The sequence below is a fragment of the Lithobates pipiens genome, unplaced genomic scaffold (genome assembly GCF_037356315.1).
Source record: "Lithobates pipiens isolate NorthernLeopardFrog02 unplaced genomic scaffold, aLitPip1_a1.2 Scaffold_3, whole genome shotgun sequence".
Taxonomy (NCBI): Eukaryota; Metazoa; Chordata; class Amphibia; order Anura; family Ranidae; genus Lithobates; species Lithobates pipiens.
In genome coordinates, this window is record NW_027507790.1 from 205,233 (window position 1) to 220,556 (window position 15,324).

At 45.4% G+C, this 15,324-nt stretch overlaps 1 protein-coding gene across 3 annotated transcripts; it reads right to left on the bottom strand.

The window, feature by feature from the left end:
• Positions 1–322: 322 nt before the first annotated feature.
• EMC4 (ER membrane protein complex subunit 4) lies at positions 323–14,310 on the bottom strand. Of its 3 annotated transcripts, none has more exons than XM_077461117.1 (6): positions 14,242–14,310; positions 3,636–3,727; positions 2,317–2,428; positions 2,059–2,212; positions 629–789; positions 323–475 (listed from the first exon to the last, which is right to left on the bottom strand). In XM_077461117.1, exons 1-6 carry the CDS (start codon positions 14,287–14,289, stop codon positions 440–442), a joined length of 603 nt encoding a protein of 200 aa, XP_077317243.1. In that variant the 5' UTR covers positions 14,290–14,310; the 3' UTR covers positions 323–439. The 3 variants fall into 3 exon arrangements, with proteins under 3 accessions (XP_077317243.1, XP_077317244.1, XP_077317245.1); XM_077461118.1 differs by lacking the exon at positions 14,242–14,310 and adding an exon at positions 14,127–14,232; XM_077461119.1 differs by lacking the exon at positions 14,242–14,310 and adding an exon at positions 14,112–14,192.
• Positions 14,311–15,324: the final 1,014 nt, after the last annotated feature.

Sequence of the window (15,324 nt, forward strand, 5' to 3'; positions counted from 1 at the left end):
TGTATAAAGGATACATAATGGTTTTATCTGATCCAAATTGAATGTTTAAAATAAATGTCATGTTTTAATTATTTTTTGTTTTCATGATTTGTTGGCACTGTTATAATCCCACCCCAAACCTTCTTCCTATTTTTAAATATAATATACTTTCCTAATGGTAGCAGCATAAGGATTAAAAATAGTTAATGTTGATTGAGTTTAGTTCTGAGAGAGAGTGTAGTTTTGCTTATAATTTTCCTCCAAGTAGCACTACATGCGCTGCAGCAAAAGCAAGCTGGCGTTTATTTAAGATCTATTGTAGAATAAGGACACGCTCGTACAATTTACGAAGAAATAATAATTTATTAAGGGACAAAACAAATATTCTTTCATAATAGTAGTTAGCAGTTTTCACAATGTACAAACTTCATGATAAAAGGCTTCTGTGCATCTTTTAGCTTTACAATACGATTCCTCCGCCAACGTATTCCATTCTCTGCAAAATAGACATTAACAGATTAAAATCTTTATCAATAACTTTTTTCTAAGCCCCTGAAAGTTATGCTTTTACTTGCACGATACAATCTTAGTTCATATATCACACAATCTAACATTTAACACTGGAATCTGTACAAAGATGTAGACTAACCTCTGGTGGTTCAATGAAGGCCAACCAGTCAGAAGCATGCGTAGGCAAGAGTCCCATAGACTGACACTTGTAAACAGCCAATGCTAGACCCAAAAGGTTTCCAATCAGGTAAACCAGCCCTTGTAGAAACCGCTGACCAGAGCTCTCTAGGAGCTTGAAAGCTAAACAAGAACAGAAATGAAAGCATGTAAAATATTTAATATAACCCAATATGGTACCAATCCTAGGGGTGCTAAGCTTTAGAAATTTTCATGCTGAAAGAAAATCTACAACCAAAACATTTAGTTATGGATAAAGTGACAAATGGTTAGCACCACTTCCCGGTATTTCTTGCTGTATTGACCCCCATTGGGGAGTATTTCCCTTCCAATTCATGTTTTAGCGTTAGCACTTACATATACTAGAACCCTCTCCACTTGAGACAAACAGCAATATTAACACTATTTTAGCTTAGAGGGATTGCACAGTCGCTGTCAGATTTTTACAGCCAACTGTATTTCCGTTTAGGAAATTGCCTTCAATTCTTGTGCCAGCAAAAGAGGTAAATCCTTCTAGGCAGAGATCCACATAGAAATAAAATCCGATACTGGAAGAGGGAGGCGGAGTGGTGGATACATATGGTCAGAGACAAGGAAGAAAAAAAAAAAAAAAAAAAAGGAGAAGGAAGAAGAAGGAAAAAGGAGAAGAAGGAAGAAGAAGAAGGAAGAAGAAGAAGGAAGAAGAAGGAAGAAGAAGGAAGAAGGAAGAAGGAAGAAGAAGGAAGAAGAAGGAAGAAGAAGGAAGAAGAAGGAAGAAGAAGGAAGAAGAAGGAGAAGAAGGAATATTTGGTCAGGCTGGATGTATTATTCCTTGGAGATGCCAACGATCAAACCGCCATCCCTATACCCTACCCAAGATGTGTCATTGCTGCACAATCCCCTATGGATGTACCCAACTTTAGTTATTAGATTGTTTATCGCTTTCCTTTTTTCTCTCTCCTAATCCCATTACCCCTTTCCTCCTCCAGAATGCTGCCGTTCCATCTGAGTCACATATGCTCGCTGCATGTGTGCCATACCTCATAGGTCAGTTCAGGCATTATTTATATACATTAGTTGTGATACATGTTGTACTTTGATTCAGTGCCCTTTAATATGTGATATGTCCCAGCCCTTAATGAAGGCAGTACATACGTTATCTATATCAGTGATTCTTGCAGTTGCGTATAACAGACGTGGAAGTTATACCTATAGCTTTTGTATGGTTCTTGTTACTTTTATGGAACTTTGTGCTTCCTGTAAAACTTAATGAACTTTCATTACAAAAAGAAATAAAAGCTGATGGCACAACTGCAGAAGCATTTATAGTGCCCGTTTTCTCACAGGTAATATAACTGTCACTTTACAATAATATTAGCAAAACAAAGAAAAAAAACAAAAAAAAAAACTTACTTGCAGGTGTAGCAAGCAGCGCTTGTATGGGTCTCCATGCCATCATACACACCATCATAATTGGGAAGATGGAGATTGTATTACCAGCCATATACATAATGAATAGATTCATAGGTATCTGTTTAAGAGGTCCTAGAGCGATGTCCCAGCAACGCTGCACACAGAAAAAAAAAAATAGATTTCATAGAAAATGATTTAACAATTTTTAAACCATGCTGTCAGGACATAATATACAATTACAGAGATATGTGACCTTACCTTCTCCACCAGGATATGGTCAGACTCCTGCACACTGGTGTCTGGCACTTGTTTGTCAGAATATCCCACAGGATACATACTGTCCTGTGTAGTGCTTCTGTCACCCCGACCTCTGAAAAGGGAATCAAAGATGTACACATTTCCGCTTAAAGAAGTTTATACTTTTCTAAAAATTTTAAATATAGATAAAGTGGATCTAAAGCCAAAAAGACAAAAAGGTTATATACTTAGATGTGATGGCTGCATTCGGTTTTCTTTATTTAGGCTTTTCTCTTATTTTCATCTGGTGATCCAGCCAGTAAGTCTATTATTTATCTTCCCTTAAAGTAGTTGTAAGCCTCAGACATGAAATATGAACAAAGCCCATCCTTCTATAATGTGTACTTGTCTCAAACCAGAGAACTAAGGCTGCTTTCACACTGGGGCGGTATTCAGGCGTTACAGCGCTAAAAATAGCGCCTGTGTAACGCCTGAAAAAAAAAACGGCCCCTTTAACTCCAGTGTGAAAGCCGGAGGGCTTTCACACTGGAGCAATGCGCTGGCAGGACGGTGAAAAAAGTCCTGCTAGCCGCATTTTTGCAGCGGTGAAGGAGCGGTGTATTCACCGCTCCTACCCATTGAAATCAATGGGACACCGCGGCAATACCGCTGCTGCAGCGGCGCTTTGCGGGCGGGTTTAACCCCTTTTCGGCCGCTAGCAGGGGTTAAAACCACCCCGCTAGCGCCGCACACTGCCGCTAAAACGACGGTAAAGCGCCGCTAAAGCGGCACTTTACCGCCGACGCCGCTCCCGCTGCAGTGTGAAAGCAGCCTAAGTGTCGTTTCTGCCATTTTTTTCTGCATGAATCAATTCTAAAAAAGTTTTCTGTGACAGCAAGAGAAAAAGAGGAGGAATCTCCAGCTGATTAACAGCTTCAGTTCTGTTACTGTGTGAAGGGGGTGCGTCCCTTCCCTCCAATCAGCTCTTAGAGCTCTTCTCACTGAGCTCTGCAGAGTAACTTCTGTCTCCCCCCACTTTTTTTCTGACCGCTCAGACAATGGATGTAGGAGAAGAAATTGCAGATAAGTACAACTTATGTAGGAGGATTTGGTTAATCTCTATGTGTGTAGGCCAGTCACTTCAATGTGACTTAGCAACCGCTTTAAAAAACTAGGTAGAGGGAGAGGACAAGGGTAACAGGTACCTACACCCATTTTCTAAAAAAAAAAAAAAAAAAAAAAACTTTTGATAGTATATAAAAACCAGACTGAATGGAAAGAAATAAGAAGAAGTGCAGAGCAAATCAACAGTTTTCTAAGTTCAATATAAGGCACACTACCTGCTTCCTCCAATCCCAAACTCAATAGCCCACTTAAAGCGGCCGGATTTGCGGTTTGCAACCAGATTCGGTGCAGCTGCCATCTCTGTGTTCTGTAAACACAAAAAAAAAAAAAAAATATATGATAACATGAATATAAAATCTTGCTTGCCAAAGATTGTTTTATGACATTTTAGGATATAAAATAAATAGTGTAGCACTAAGATAATAAAAACAATGGGTGAACAAAAAAAACAAAAACAAAAAAAAATGAGAAAATGAACAAACCATAAATGCTGAAGGAATGATCCCACAGTTATTGTGCAATACAGTGCAAACATAGCTGAATATCATAGAATTATTGTGCAATACAGTGCATAATAAAGCTGCATATCATGAACAGTTATTGTGCAACAGTAACAATAGAGCTGCATATCATGAATGCTAAAGAGAAACTATTGTCAGTTCGTCTCTATATGAAAATGTCCTCTTATCGTGCTGAATAGGAAAAAGAACAATCTTCTCATCCAAGATATAACTAGAGGAGAGGAAGGAACCAACAGCAGCAATCTATTTGCCTGAAGAGATGTTTATATGAGAACCTTCTATAAATATATGATGGGTACTCTTACCAATGATGTTGGACCCACCTGTCATACGACAGTGGGTCTGAAAGGCTTATAATCACCGAAGGTTATGCTCTGGCCTTCATTAGGATGGATACCGGTGTATAGTTCTCGTTTGACCGTCCCGGATCAAGGATAGGAGGTAAGTATTCACAACAACCACCTTCCGGTAGTCTTCAAGTTCCAGGAAAGGATGGTATTTCAGGAACCAGGCATATCCAAACTCAGATTTCAGGTAAAAACTCGTATGAGTAACACATGGAAAAATAAAAAAAACGAGGGGGCTCCGGATGGTGCAGATCAAAAGAAACGGTAGGTTTATTGAAAAAAAAATGTATGATGTAAAAAATTTAGAAGTGATCACAAAATAAAACATAAAAGCAATGTGGGGTACAAGTAATGCTGCCCGACGTGTTTCGACACCATCGGTCTTCGACAGGGGCATTGCCCCTGTCGAAGACCGATGGTGTCGGGCAGCATTACTTGTACCCCACATTGCTTTTATGTTTTATTTTGTGATCACTTTTTAATTTTGTACATCATACATTTTTTCAATAAACCTAACATTTCTTTTGATCTGCACCATCCGGAGCACCCTCGTTTTTTTTTTTCCATGTGTTACGAGTTTTTTACCTGAAATCTGAGTTTGGATATGCCTGGTTCCTGAAATATCATCCTTTCCTGGAACTTGAAGACTACCGGAAGGTGGTTGTGAATACTTACCTCTATCCTTGATCCGGGACGGTCAAACAAGGACTACACACCGGTATCCATCCTAATGAAGGCCAGAGCATAACCGTCGGTGATTATAAGCCTTTCAGACCCACTGTCGTATGACAGGTGGGTCCAACATCATTGGTAAGAGTACCCATCATATATTTATAGAAGGTTCTCATATAAACATCTCTTCAGGCAAGATTGCTGCTGTTGGTTCCTTCCTCTCCTCTTGTTATATCTTGGATGAGAAGATTGGTCTTTTCCCTATTCAGCACGATAAGAGGACATTTTCATATAGAGACGAACTGACAATAGTTTCTCTTCAGCATTCATGATATACAGCTCTATTGTTAATGTGTTGCACAATAACTGTTCATATGTAGCTTTATCATGCACAATAATTCTTTATGATATTCAGCTTTGTTTGCACAATAACTGTGGGATCATTCCTTCAGTAATCATTGTTTATATTAATTTTCTAATTTTTTTGTTCACCCATATTAAATAGTTTTTATTATCTTAGTGCTACACTATTTTATATCCTGTTTTGAATTTGCATGTTAGAGTGATAGCCGCTGATTTCGTTGCAGTAGCGCAGTGTTTTCCCCTTCACTCCCATTTATGAAATTTTAGGTCTGTTTATTTTTATATGTACAATAGGGATGAGCCGAACACCCCCCGGTTCGGTTCGCACCAGAACTTTCGAACGGACCCCAAATTCGAACGAACTTTAGAACCCCATTGAAGTCTATGGGACTCGAACGTTCGAAATGAAAAGTGCTAATTTTAACGGCTAATATGCAAGATACTGTCCTAAAAAGGGTTTGGGGACCTGGCTCCTGCCCCAGGGGACATGGGTCAATGCCTAAAATGTTTTTAAAAATGGCCGTTTTGGCGGGAGCACTGATTTTAATGACGATTAAAGTGAGAGAAAAAAAAAAAAAGCACAAAATGACATTAAACGGAAATAACACCATTTAAAACTGCTTGCGGTTTTAATGTTATATCTGGTTCCTGCAATATGGTTGAAAATCATTGAGAAAAAATGGCATGGGTAGCCCTCCCTGCCCATTACCAGCCTATTTGGGTCTTGTACGCATATTAAGGGGAACCCTGTACCCATATTAAAAAAAGGAAATGTGTGTGGCCCCCAGGCCCTATATACTCAGAACAGCAGTATACAGGCGGTGCAAACAAGACAGGGACTGTGTAGGTTTGTTGTGTTAAGTTGAATCTGTTTGTAATTTTCAACTGGTACATTTTTAAAGTGTAGCTCCAGTCAAAAAAACTATTTTTAAGCTTTTGGAAAACATAGGGAAGGGTTATCACCCCTGTATAATTTGTTTTGTCGTCCATCTTTTTTCATCTCACTTGCTGTTGTCTCCTTCCGTTTGCAAGTAGGAGATGTTTGTAAATTGGATGTTTGAAAGTAGGGGCCTGCCCTATATGCTCTGCAGAAATGGCGGAACAAGGTGTTGGTTTTGCCACAACATTGTAAGCCCTCAAAGTGACTCTTGGTGGGCGCTGGAGCGCCCTGCTGTGAACAATTATATCAAGAATTGTAATTACATGCCATTGTTGAACAGTGGTAGAATAAATTGACCTTTGGTGGTTGTGGTGCTGGTGCCACAACACTACAAGTCCTCACCGTTACTCTGGGTGGGCACAGGAAGGGGTCCTCCTGTGAAATATATCAAGAATTGTAATTACATGTCCCTGTTAAACAAGGGCAGAAAAATTTGGCCTTAGGCACTGCTGCTGCTGGTGCCACCACACTGCAACCTCTTCCATATACTCTAGTTTTATTGCAGGAATTAGCCCTGCTGCAAAGCATTGCATCAAAAATTGTACTTAAACGCCCCTGTTAAACAGTGGCAGAAAAATTGGGCTGATGGCATCAACCAGAACCAGAAATGTTCTTCCAACATATCAGCGGAGGAGGAAGAGGATAGACAATCAACATAACAGAACAGTCACTCAGCATCAGCACAGGCAGTCTTGAAAGGATGTGATATTTCAAAAAAAATTATTCTGTTACATCAGCTTCAGCTGCTTGGTAGCTGTGGGTGATCCAAGACTGATTCATCTTGATGAAGGTCAGTCGATCAACTGATTCGGTGGACAGGCGCACCCTGTGATCGCTAACAAAGCCACCAGCAGCACTGAAGGTGCGTTCCGAAAGAACGCTGGATGCAGGACAGGCCAGTAGCTCAATTGCATACTGCGCAATCTCTGGCCAGTGATCCATCCTCAAGACCCAGTAAGCCAGAGGATTTTCGGTGGGAAAAGGTGTCCAAGTCTGACCTTGCCCCTAGGTATTCCTGCACCATGGGTGCTGGAACCGATCATACCTTGGGGCTGCGGACTAAAAAATTGTCTGAAAGCATCAGTCAGACGGCCACCTTCTCCACCGCTCCTTCTGACCGATGCCTCAGCAACACGTTGTCCAGGACCAGGAGTTTGTAACCTCCCAGTCTCTGGGAACACGTTGCACAGACCTTTCTGCAAGGCCTCCCGGAGATGTCTCATCCTCTGCTCCCTCTGCGATGGCAAGATAAGGTCGGCAACCTTACCCTCGTACCGTGGATCAAGGAGAGTGGCCAGCCAGTAATGGTCTCTCTCCTTGATCCGAAGAATACGAGGATCCTTCCGCAGGCTTTGCAGGATCAGGGAGGCCATGCAGCGTAGGTTAGCTGAGGCATTCAGTCCGGAGTCCTCTGGGTCACTAAGGACAACATGATCCGCAGCTACCTCCTCCCAGCCACGTACAAGTCCACGTGTTTCTTGGGACTGTTAATCATCCCTACAAGACTACTGCTGCTGATGCTGAGTGCCAGCCTCCACCTCCATGCTGACACAATCATCCTCCTCCTCCTCCTCTTCCTGTGTGATGGGTGGCACAGCAGGAACACTGTCTGGATAAAGGGGGCCTTGAGAGGCAAGGAAGTCCTCCTCTTCCTGCCTCTGTTCTGCCTCAAGTGCCCTGTCCATTATTCCACGCAGCGTATGCTCCAAGGAGGTGGACAAGAGGTGCAGTGTCACTGATGCATGCACTGTCACTGCTCACCATCCTTGTAGCCTCCTCAAACGGTGACAGGACAGAGCATGCATCCCTGATCATGCCCCACTGGCGTGGTGAGAAAAACCCGAGCTCCCCTGACCCTGTCCTGGTGCCGTAGTCGCACAGGTACTCATTGATGGCCCTCTGCTGCGTGTGCAGCCGCTGCAGCATGGCCAATGTTGAGTTCCATCTGGTGGGAATGTCACATATAAGGCGGTTCTTGGGCAGGTTCAACTCCTTTTGGAGCTCAGCCAGCCGAGCACAGGCATTAAATGATTGGCGGAAATGCACACAGACTTTCCTGGCCTGCTTCAGGACATCCTGTAAGCCGGGGTACCTGCCCAAGAACCTCTGCACCACCAGGTTAAGGACGTGAGCTACACAGGGCACATGGGTCAGTTGTCCCTGTCGGAGGGTGGAGAGGAGGTTGGTGCCATTGTCGCAAACCACCATTCCTGGCTTAAGCTGGCATGGCATCAACCACCTCTCGGCCTGCCCCTGCAGAGCTGACAAAACATCCACCCCAGTGTGGCTCCTATCCCCCAAACAAACCAGCGCAAGCACGGCATGGCATCGTTTTGCCTGCGTACTTGCGTAGCCCCTGGAACGCCTACGGAGCACCGCTGGTTCAGAGGACAGAGCACTGGAAGAGGCCATGGAGGAAGAAGAAGAGGAGGGGGTGGAGGAGAGAGGTGTGTCACAACCAATAGTAGCATTTTGGAGGCGTGGTGGCGGAACAACCTCCAACACTACTGCACCTTGTCCTGCATCCTTCCCAGGTGCCAGAAGAGTGACCCAATGGGCCGTGAAAGACAGGTAACGTCCCTGTCCATGCCTGCTGGACCATGAGTCAGCGGTAATATGCACCTTACCGCTGACCGCCCTGTCCAGCGAGGCAAGGACATTGCCTTCCACATGCCGGTAGAGAGCCGGAATCGCCTTCCGTGAGAAAAAGTGGCGTTTGGGGACCTGCCACTGAGGAACCGCACATTGTACAAACTCACGGAAGGGGGCCCGAGTCTACCAACTGAAAAGGCAGCAGTTGAAGTGCTAGCAATTTAGCCAAGCTAGCATTCAACCGCTGGGCATGTGGATGGCTGGGAGTGAACTTCTTTCGCCGGTCCAGAAGCTGGGGCAGGGGCATTTGCCTGCTATAATCAGACATGGGTGTACCGCTAGCAGAGTTCCCGGGAAGCACTTGGCTGTGACACACCCAATTCTACACCTTCATTCCTCTCAGAGCAGGTTTCAGAGAGGACTGAAGGTCTAGTGGGGTTGGAGATGCCAGCTGATGAGGAGCAAGGAGAGGTCCGCTTTGTTCTTTGGTGTGGGTCTTTGAGGTACGCTTGCCAACGAGCTGCATGGCAGGTCAACTTATGTCTGGTCAAGCATGTGGTGCCCAAGCGGCTGATGTTTTGGCCACGTGAGATACGCTTGAGACATATGTTGCAAATAGCAGCGGTGCGATCTGATGCACTCGTCTCAAAAAAGGCCCACACCAAAGAACTTTTAGAATAACGCGCAGAGGCAGCGCCCTGCACAGGCGGAGCTCTGCGGTGTGATTCAGTCGGTGTGCTGCCCCTAAGCTGGCCCCCGGAGGGCATCCTGCCTCGTTGGACATGTGCCTCCTCCTCTCTCCTTCCAGGCACCCACGTGGAGTCAGTGCCCTCATCATCCCCTCCCTCTTCATCGCTGTAGCAAACCTGGCAGTATGCTGCAGCTTGTGGAACATAACTGCCAGATTGCTGTCCTTCTTGAGCATCCCCTCTCTCTGCGCTCACGCTACTGCCTTCCTCTAGCTGAGTGTCATCATCAGAGCCCACAAAACACTGGGCATCCTCCTGGAGCATGTACCCAACACTGTGCTCAAAGAGTTCAGGAGACTCCTCAGGAGGACGTGGTGGGTCTAGGGAAGGAGTCACTTATGATGACATTGAGAGGAGGGAAGACGATGCGTTGGCAGCTGCTTTGCTAGTACCCTGAGACTGGGTGAGAGGATGAGGAGGATGAAGAGGGCTTGGTCATCCACTCTACCAAGTCGTTGGCATGTTGCGGTTCAACATGTCCAGCTGCCGAAAAGAAGGACAAGCGTGTCCCATGGCCACGTGCTGATGACAATGCACCGCGTCCACGACCAGCACTGTTGTCTCTAGACACAGAGCCTGCTTGCCCTCTTTTATCGGCTCGCGCCTGTCTGCCTCTCCTTGCTGGCCTTCCAGACATGGTAATGGCCTGAAGGGAGTTGGGTAAAAAAGCAGTTGGGTAGTGTATATTGTGCTAGAGGCACACAACACCCACTAACTCCTGCAGATGCCTTTATTATAGAACACCAGAGATAAAAGGGGTATATACAGATGTATACTGTGCTGTGCTGGAGGCACACACAACTTCCAATAACTCCTGCAGATGGTCTCAAATAGAGAAGAGCTATGTAGGTGGATATAGCGGTGTGTACTGGGTACAGAGCACGCAGACAGCACGCACTATCACTAACACTACTGACTGCAAGCTCTATTATAAAAGATAGATCACTAGCTATATAGGTGAGGTGAATATAGCGGTGTATACTGCGGTCAGGGCACGCAGACAATAACCACTACACAACAGCAAGATCGAAAATCGGCCGAAAACAATCGGTGTGTACTGTGTTGAAGGTACACAGAACACCCACTGCTTCAGACGCCAACACACTACACAAGGCCGCCGCGCTGGCGGCCTTATATAGTGTGGGGCGTGCACTACACAGCCTGAGCTATGATTGGCCACAGGCATCCTGCCTGTGGCCAATCATGGCTCTCCTCGCTGCTGGTGCTGCGATTGGCCAAGCATGTGGGGTCACAGTGCATGCTTGGCCAATCATGAGCCAGCAATGCACTGCGTCATCGCAGTGCATTGTGGGCCGTGAGCGCCACACGAATTTGGCGCGAACGGACCAAAATGTTCGGACTTCGCCGAACAGCCAATGTTCGACTCGAACACGAAGGTCATCCCTAATGTACAATGTTACACAATGCATTTTTATAAACAGATTCATCAGCCCTCAAAAATTCCACTTGATTGCTCGCATTTTTAGGGCTGGCGAGCAACGTCGGCAGGCAGGGTTGAATAGGAGTGCTTCTCCCATCGATCGTGGAGGGCCACCCGGATGGGCGTAGGGCAGGGCTCGACAAAACCCGGGCGCCAGGTCGCATTTGCGACTAGAATTAGCGACCTGGCGTCTGGGGCATCCTCTGTGGACCCCCCCCGCTCGATTGCGTCGGGCCGTGCCGCCGGCGGCCGGTAATTGAGCCCTCGGCTTTGAGGCCTTCTGTGATCCTATGGTTCCTTCTGGAATCTGGCGCCCTCTTGTGGTGGCCGTTGGAATTACAACCAGCAATGCTAATAGAGCCATCTCCTTCCCTAAACATTATAGTGTGTGTGTGTGTGTTTGTGTTTATTATTTATTTTTTTATTCTAACACCCTAGAGAGTAAAATGGTGGTCATTGCAACACTGTCACACTATATTTGCACAGCGGACTTACAAGTCCACTTTTTTTTGGGGAATAATAATTTATTTAATAAAAAAAAAAAAATAAATAAGACAACAGTAAAGTTAGCCCAATTTTTTTTTTTATATTGTGAAAGATAATGTTACGCAGAGTAAATCAATACCCAACATGTCACGCTTCAAAATTGCGCCCGCTCATGGAATGGCGACAAACTTTTACCCTTTAAAATCTCCATAGGCGACGTTTAAAAAAATTCTACAGGTTGCACGTTTTGAGTTACAGAGGAGGTCTAGGGCTAGAATTATTGCTCTCACTCTACCGATCACGGCGATACCTCACAAGTATGGTTTGAACATCGCTTTCATATATGCGTTCGCTTCTGCACGCAAGCTTGGCGGGACAGGGCACATTTAAATATATATTTTTTCTTATTTTAACTTTTTATTTTTATTTTTTTCACTGTTTTAAAAAAAAAAAGTGTGTCACTTTTATTCCTATTACAAGGAATGTAAAAATCCCTTGTAATAGAAAAAAAGCATGACAGGTCCTCTTATATAAGAGATCTGGGGTCAGAGAGACCTCACATCTCATATTTACACTAAAATGCAATTTAAAAAAATAAAAAATCGTAATTTGAAAAAAATAAAAGTGTCCCTCTAAGAGCTATGGGCAATGACTTGGAGACAGGTGGGGGGCTGGGGGCTATCTTCCCCTCACTCGTCTCCATGTCAGGCCAGGGACAGGTCCAGATCGCCGTCACGGACCTGGCTCCTAACTTTTAGCTGGCTCCTAGATTCCAAGCAAATTTGTCAACCCCTGGTGTAGGGAACTTCACTTTCATTTCAATTGCTGTATGTTCCCCACACTCGCTGTCACACACAGCCCCACTCCCTGGCCGGGAAAGCTGAGAGACGGGGGGAATCTATCAAAGTTCCCGAGCCAGGAGGCGGGGCTGTATGTGACACGAGCAGCGGGAACATACAGCAATTGAAATGAAGGCGGTTATCGCTGTGTTCCCTATAGGGCTGCAACTAACAATTATTTTCATAATCGATTAATCGGAGAAAAAAAAAAAAAAATTATATATATATACATATATATATACATACACATACACACACACATACATACATACACACACACACACACACACACACACACACACGTGTCGTCGTCCCCCCCCCCCCCCAGTATAGATGACACATTCCTCCCCTCTCACATGGTGTCACTGCCCCACCTCCTCTCAGTGCTCCCCTCCCCCCCCCCCCCCCTCCGCTGTCTCGGGTTTTCTCACCCCTTCATGGTGACAGCGGCTCCTCCTCGGTAGGCTGGGGTGGTGTGGGGCGGAGTCTTAGTCTGAACCCGCCACACGTGACTCGACCGACTCCTCCAAATGGAGCGAAGGGCACCCCGAAGCCGGGAGTTGGATGCACGCATGTGCAGAGCACAACCTCCAATCACGGCAGCGCTGGAAAGGGGGGGGGGGGATGTGCGGGGACAGAAGAAGTCAGGACTTTTTAGGAAAGTTGGAGGGAAGATGTGAAGTCTCTGAGGGCTGAACTTCATTCAATCTGCTACTTGACAAGGCAGGCTGTATGGAAAGGGTTAATGTTAGAGTAATCCCCCTCCCCCATACACAGACCCCAGCAATGTGAGGACTGAGGAACTCATCCTGCACCGTACAATAACACTGACAGACAGCAGGGAGAACCGACCGGTAGTCCTGCCACGGGGGATGTGCGGGGACAGAAGAACTCCGTGACTCCTCCAGAATTCATTCACTTGGGCTGACACCGGCTGAACGCCACATTGGGGGTGACGTTAGCGTGCAGCTCGCCGCCGCCGGGTGTACCAAGATGGCCGCCAGCTCCGAAGCTAGGCCGAAGCCGCGGTCTTTCCTAAGGCCGCGGCCCGCGGATCACATGGTGCGGACCAACTAATCGATAATGAAAATCGTTGACAACGATTTTCATTATCGATAATATCGATTAAATGTTTCAGCCCTAATTCCCTACGCTCATCTGGGCGGCTCTCCTGTTCCTCTCCTCTCTTCTCCTGCACAGGCAGGCTGCATTTGTGGGCACAGGTGAGGCTGCATTGTTGGGCATGGATAAAGTTGTTAAGCTTTATTTTTATTCTGCACAAAACATTTGTGTCATTTCATGACATAGTTTTTGAGGGCAATTAGGGGTGGGGCAGGGCAAATGGTGGCGAGTATCCCTTGAGGCCTGGCTGGTAGCTCAGAACTTGAAATTTTGAGCCCTGGATTTATGTCGAATCAGCACATGCCATAGCTGCCAATTTGGGCATCTCCCTGATCTTCTCCCACTCTCCCTTGGGATCGGGGCTCCCTGATCCCCTCTCCATCTTGATTTCCCCTGCAGCAGTCCTGGGGACAGAGGAGTAGGGGAGCCCAGGGGAGAACACTGACAGCTCTCATGTCTGGTTCAGTAGATGGCCGTATCTGCGCATCCAATGTCTGTGGCCTGCCCATCACTGGTGCACTAACCAGCAAAGAAAGACCATTTCAAACACGAACATTGTTGAAATGAAAACTGTATTGTAGTGCTCAAACCCCCCCATCGATAGATGAAATAGACGCACAATACACCGGCTTACCCCGACTGCAGCTCCTACAAATGTTATCGATAGCTCCTTGCTCCGGAAGGACGCTGCATCCTGACCTCACTACAACCTACCATACCTTCCAATCAGTGTACAGAGGATTCCTCACCACTAGAGGACTGAGCGCGCAACTTCCTGTCTCCTCTGAAGCAGCCATTTCACCGGAGTCAGATGATGATCAGCACAGGATTATAAATATGGGCTCCCTAATCTTCTCCCACTCTCCAGTTAATGAGGGCTCCCGCCATTATCACACTGTTATCCTATTACTAGGTGATTACAAGTTCAAGCTACGGAGAGACAGATTGATAGAAAGGATGGATAGATAGCTGTCTTCTGCCCTAATCCTAACAATTTCAGTTACAGAAGAGAATACCCCCTTCATGACAAGGACATTTTGCTATTTAGCATAGCACTAATTTACTTGGTAATTGTGCGGTTATGCATCGCTGTACCTAAATGAAATGTATATACATTTTTTTACACACAAATAGAACTTTCTTTTGGTGCTATTTATTTTATTTATTTTTTGGTGATAAAAACTAAAAAAGAGAACGTTCTGGAAAAAAAAATTTTTTTTTTTTTACAATCTGCTATAATACATATCGAATAATAAAAAAAAAAAAAATCTGATTTCTTCATAAATGTTGCCCAAAATGTATTATGCTACATACCTTTGGTAAAAAAAATATATATATAAAAAAAGTGTATATTGATTGGTTTGTGTGTTTTGTGAGAGTTAGGTCCCTTTCACACTGGGGCGGTTTTCAGGCGCTACAGCGCTAAAAATAGCACCTGTGTAGTGCCTGAAAAAACCGTCCCCTTTCACTCCAGTGTGAAAGCCGGAGGGCTTTCACACTGGAGCGGTGCGCTAGTAGGACGGTGAAAAAAGTCCTGCTAGCCGCATCTTTGGAGCGGGGTGAAGGAGCGGTGTATCTACCACTCCTACCCATTGAAATCAATGGGGTAGCGCGGCTATACAGCCAGCAAAGCGCCGCTGCAGCTTTTCAGGCTGTTTTAACCCCTTTTTGGCTGCTAGCAGGGGTTAAAACCACCCCGCTAGCGGCCACATACCGCTGCTAAAATGAGGGTAAAGCGGCGCTAAAAAATAGCGGCGCTTTACCGCCGACGCCCGCACCGCCCCAGTGTGAAAGGGGCCTTAGGGTGTCTACAAACTATGGGTTATATAATA

Coding starts and splice junctions, on each gene's coding strand:
- EMC4 (XM_077461117.1), bottom strand. CDS start 14,289: ATGGCTGCTTCAGAGGAGACAGGAAGTTGCGCGCTCAGTCCTCTAGTG. Junction 2,213..2,316: donor ACCATATCCTGGTGGAGAAG/GTAAGGTCACAT, acceptor TTCTGTGTGCAG/CGTTGCTGGGACATCGCTCT. Junction 476..628: donor CCTTCATTGAACCACCAGAG/GTTAGTCTACAT, acceptor TCTATTTTGCAG/AGAATGGAATACGTTGGCGG.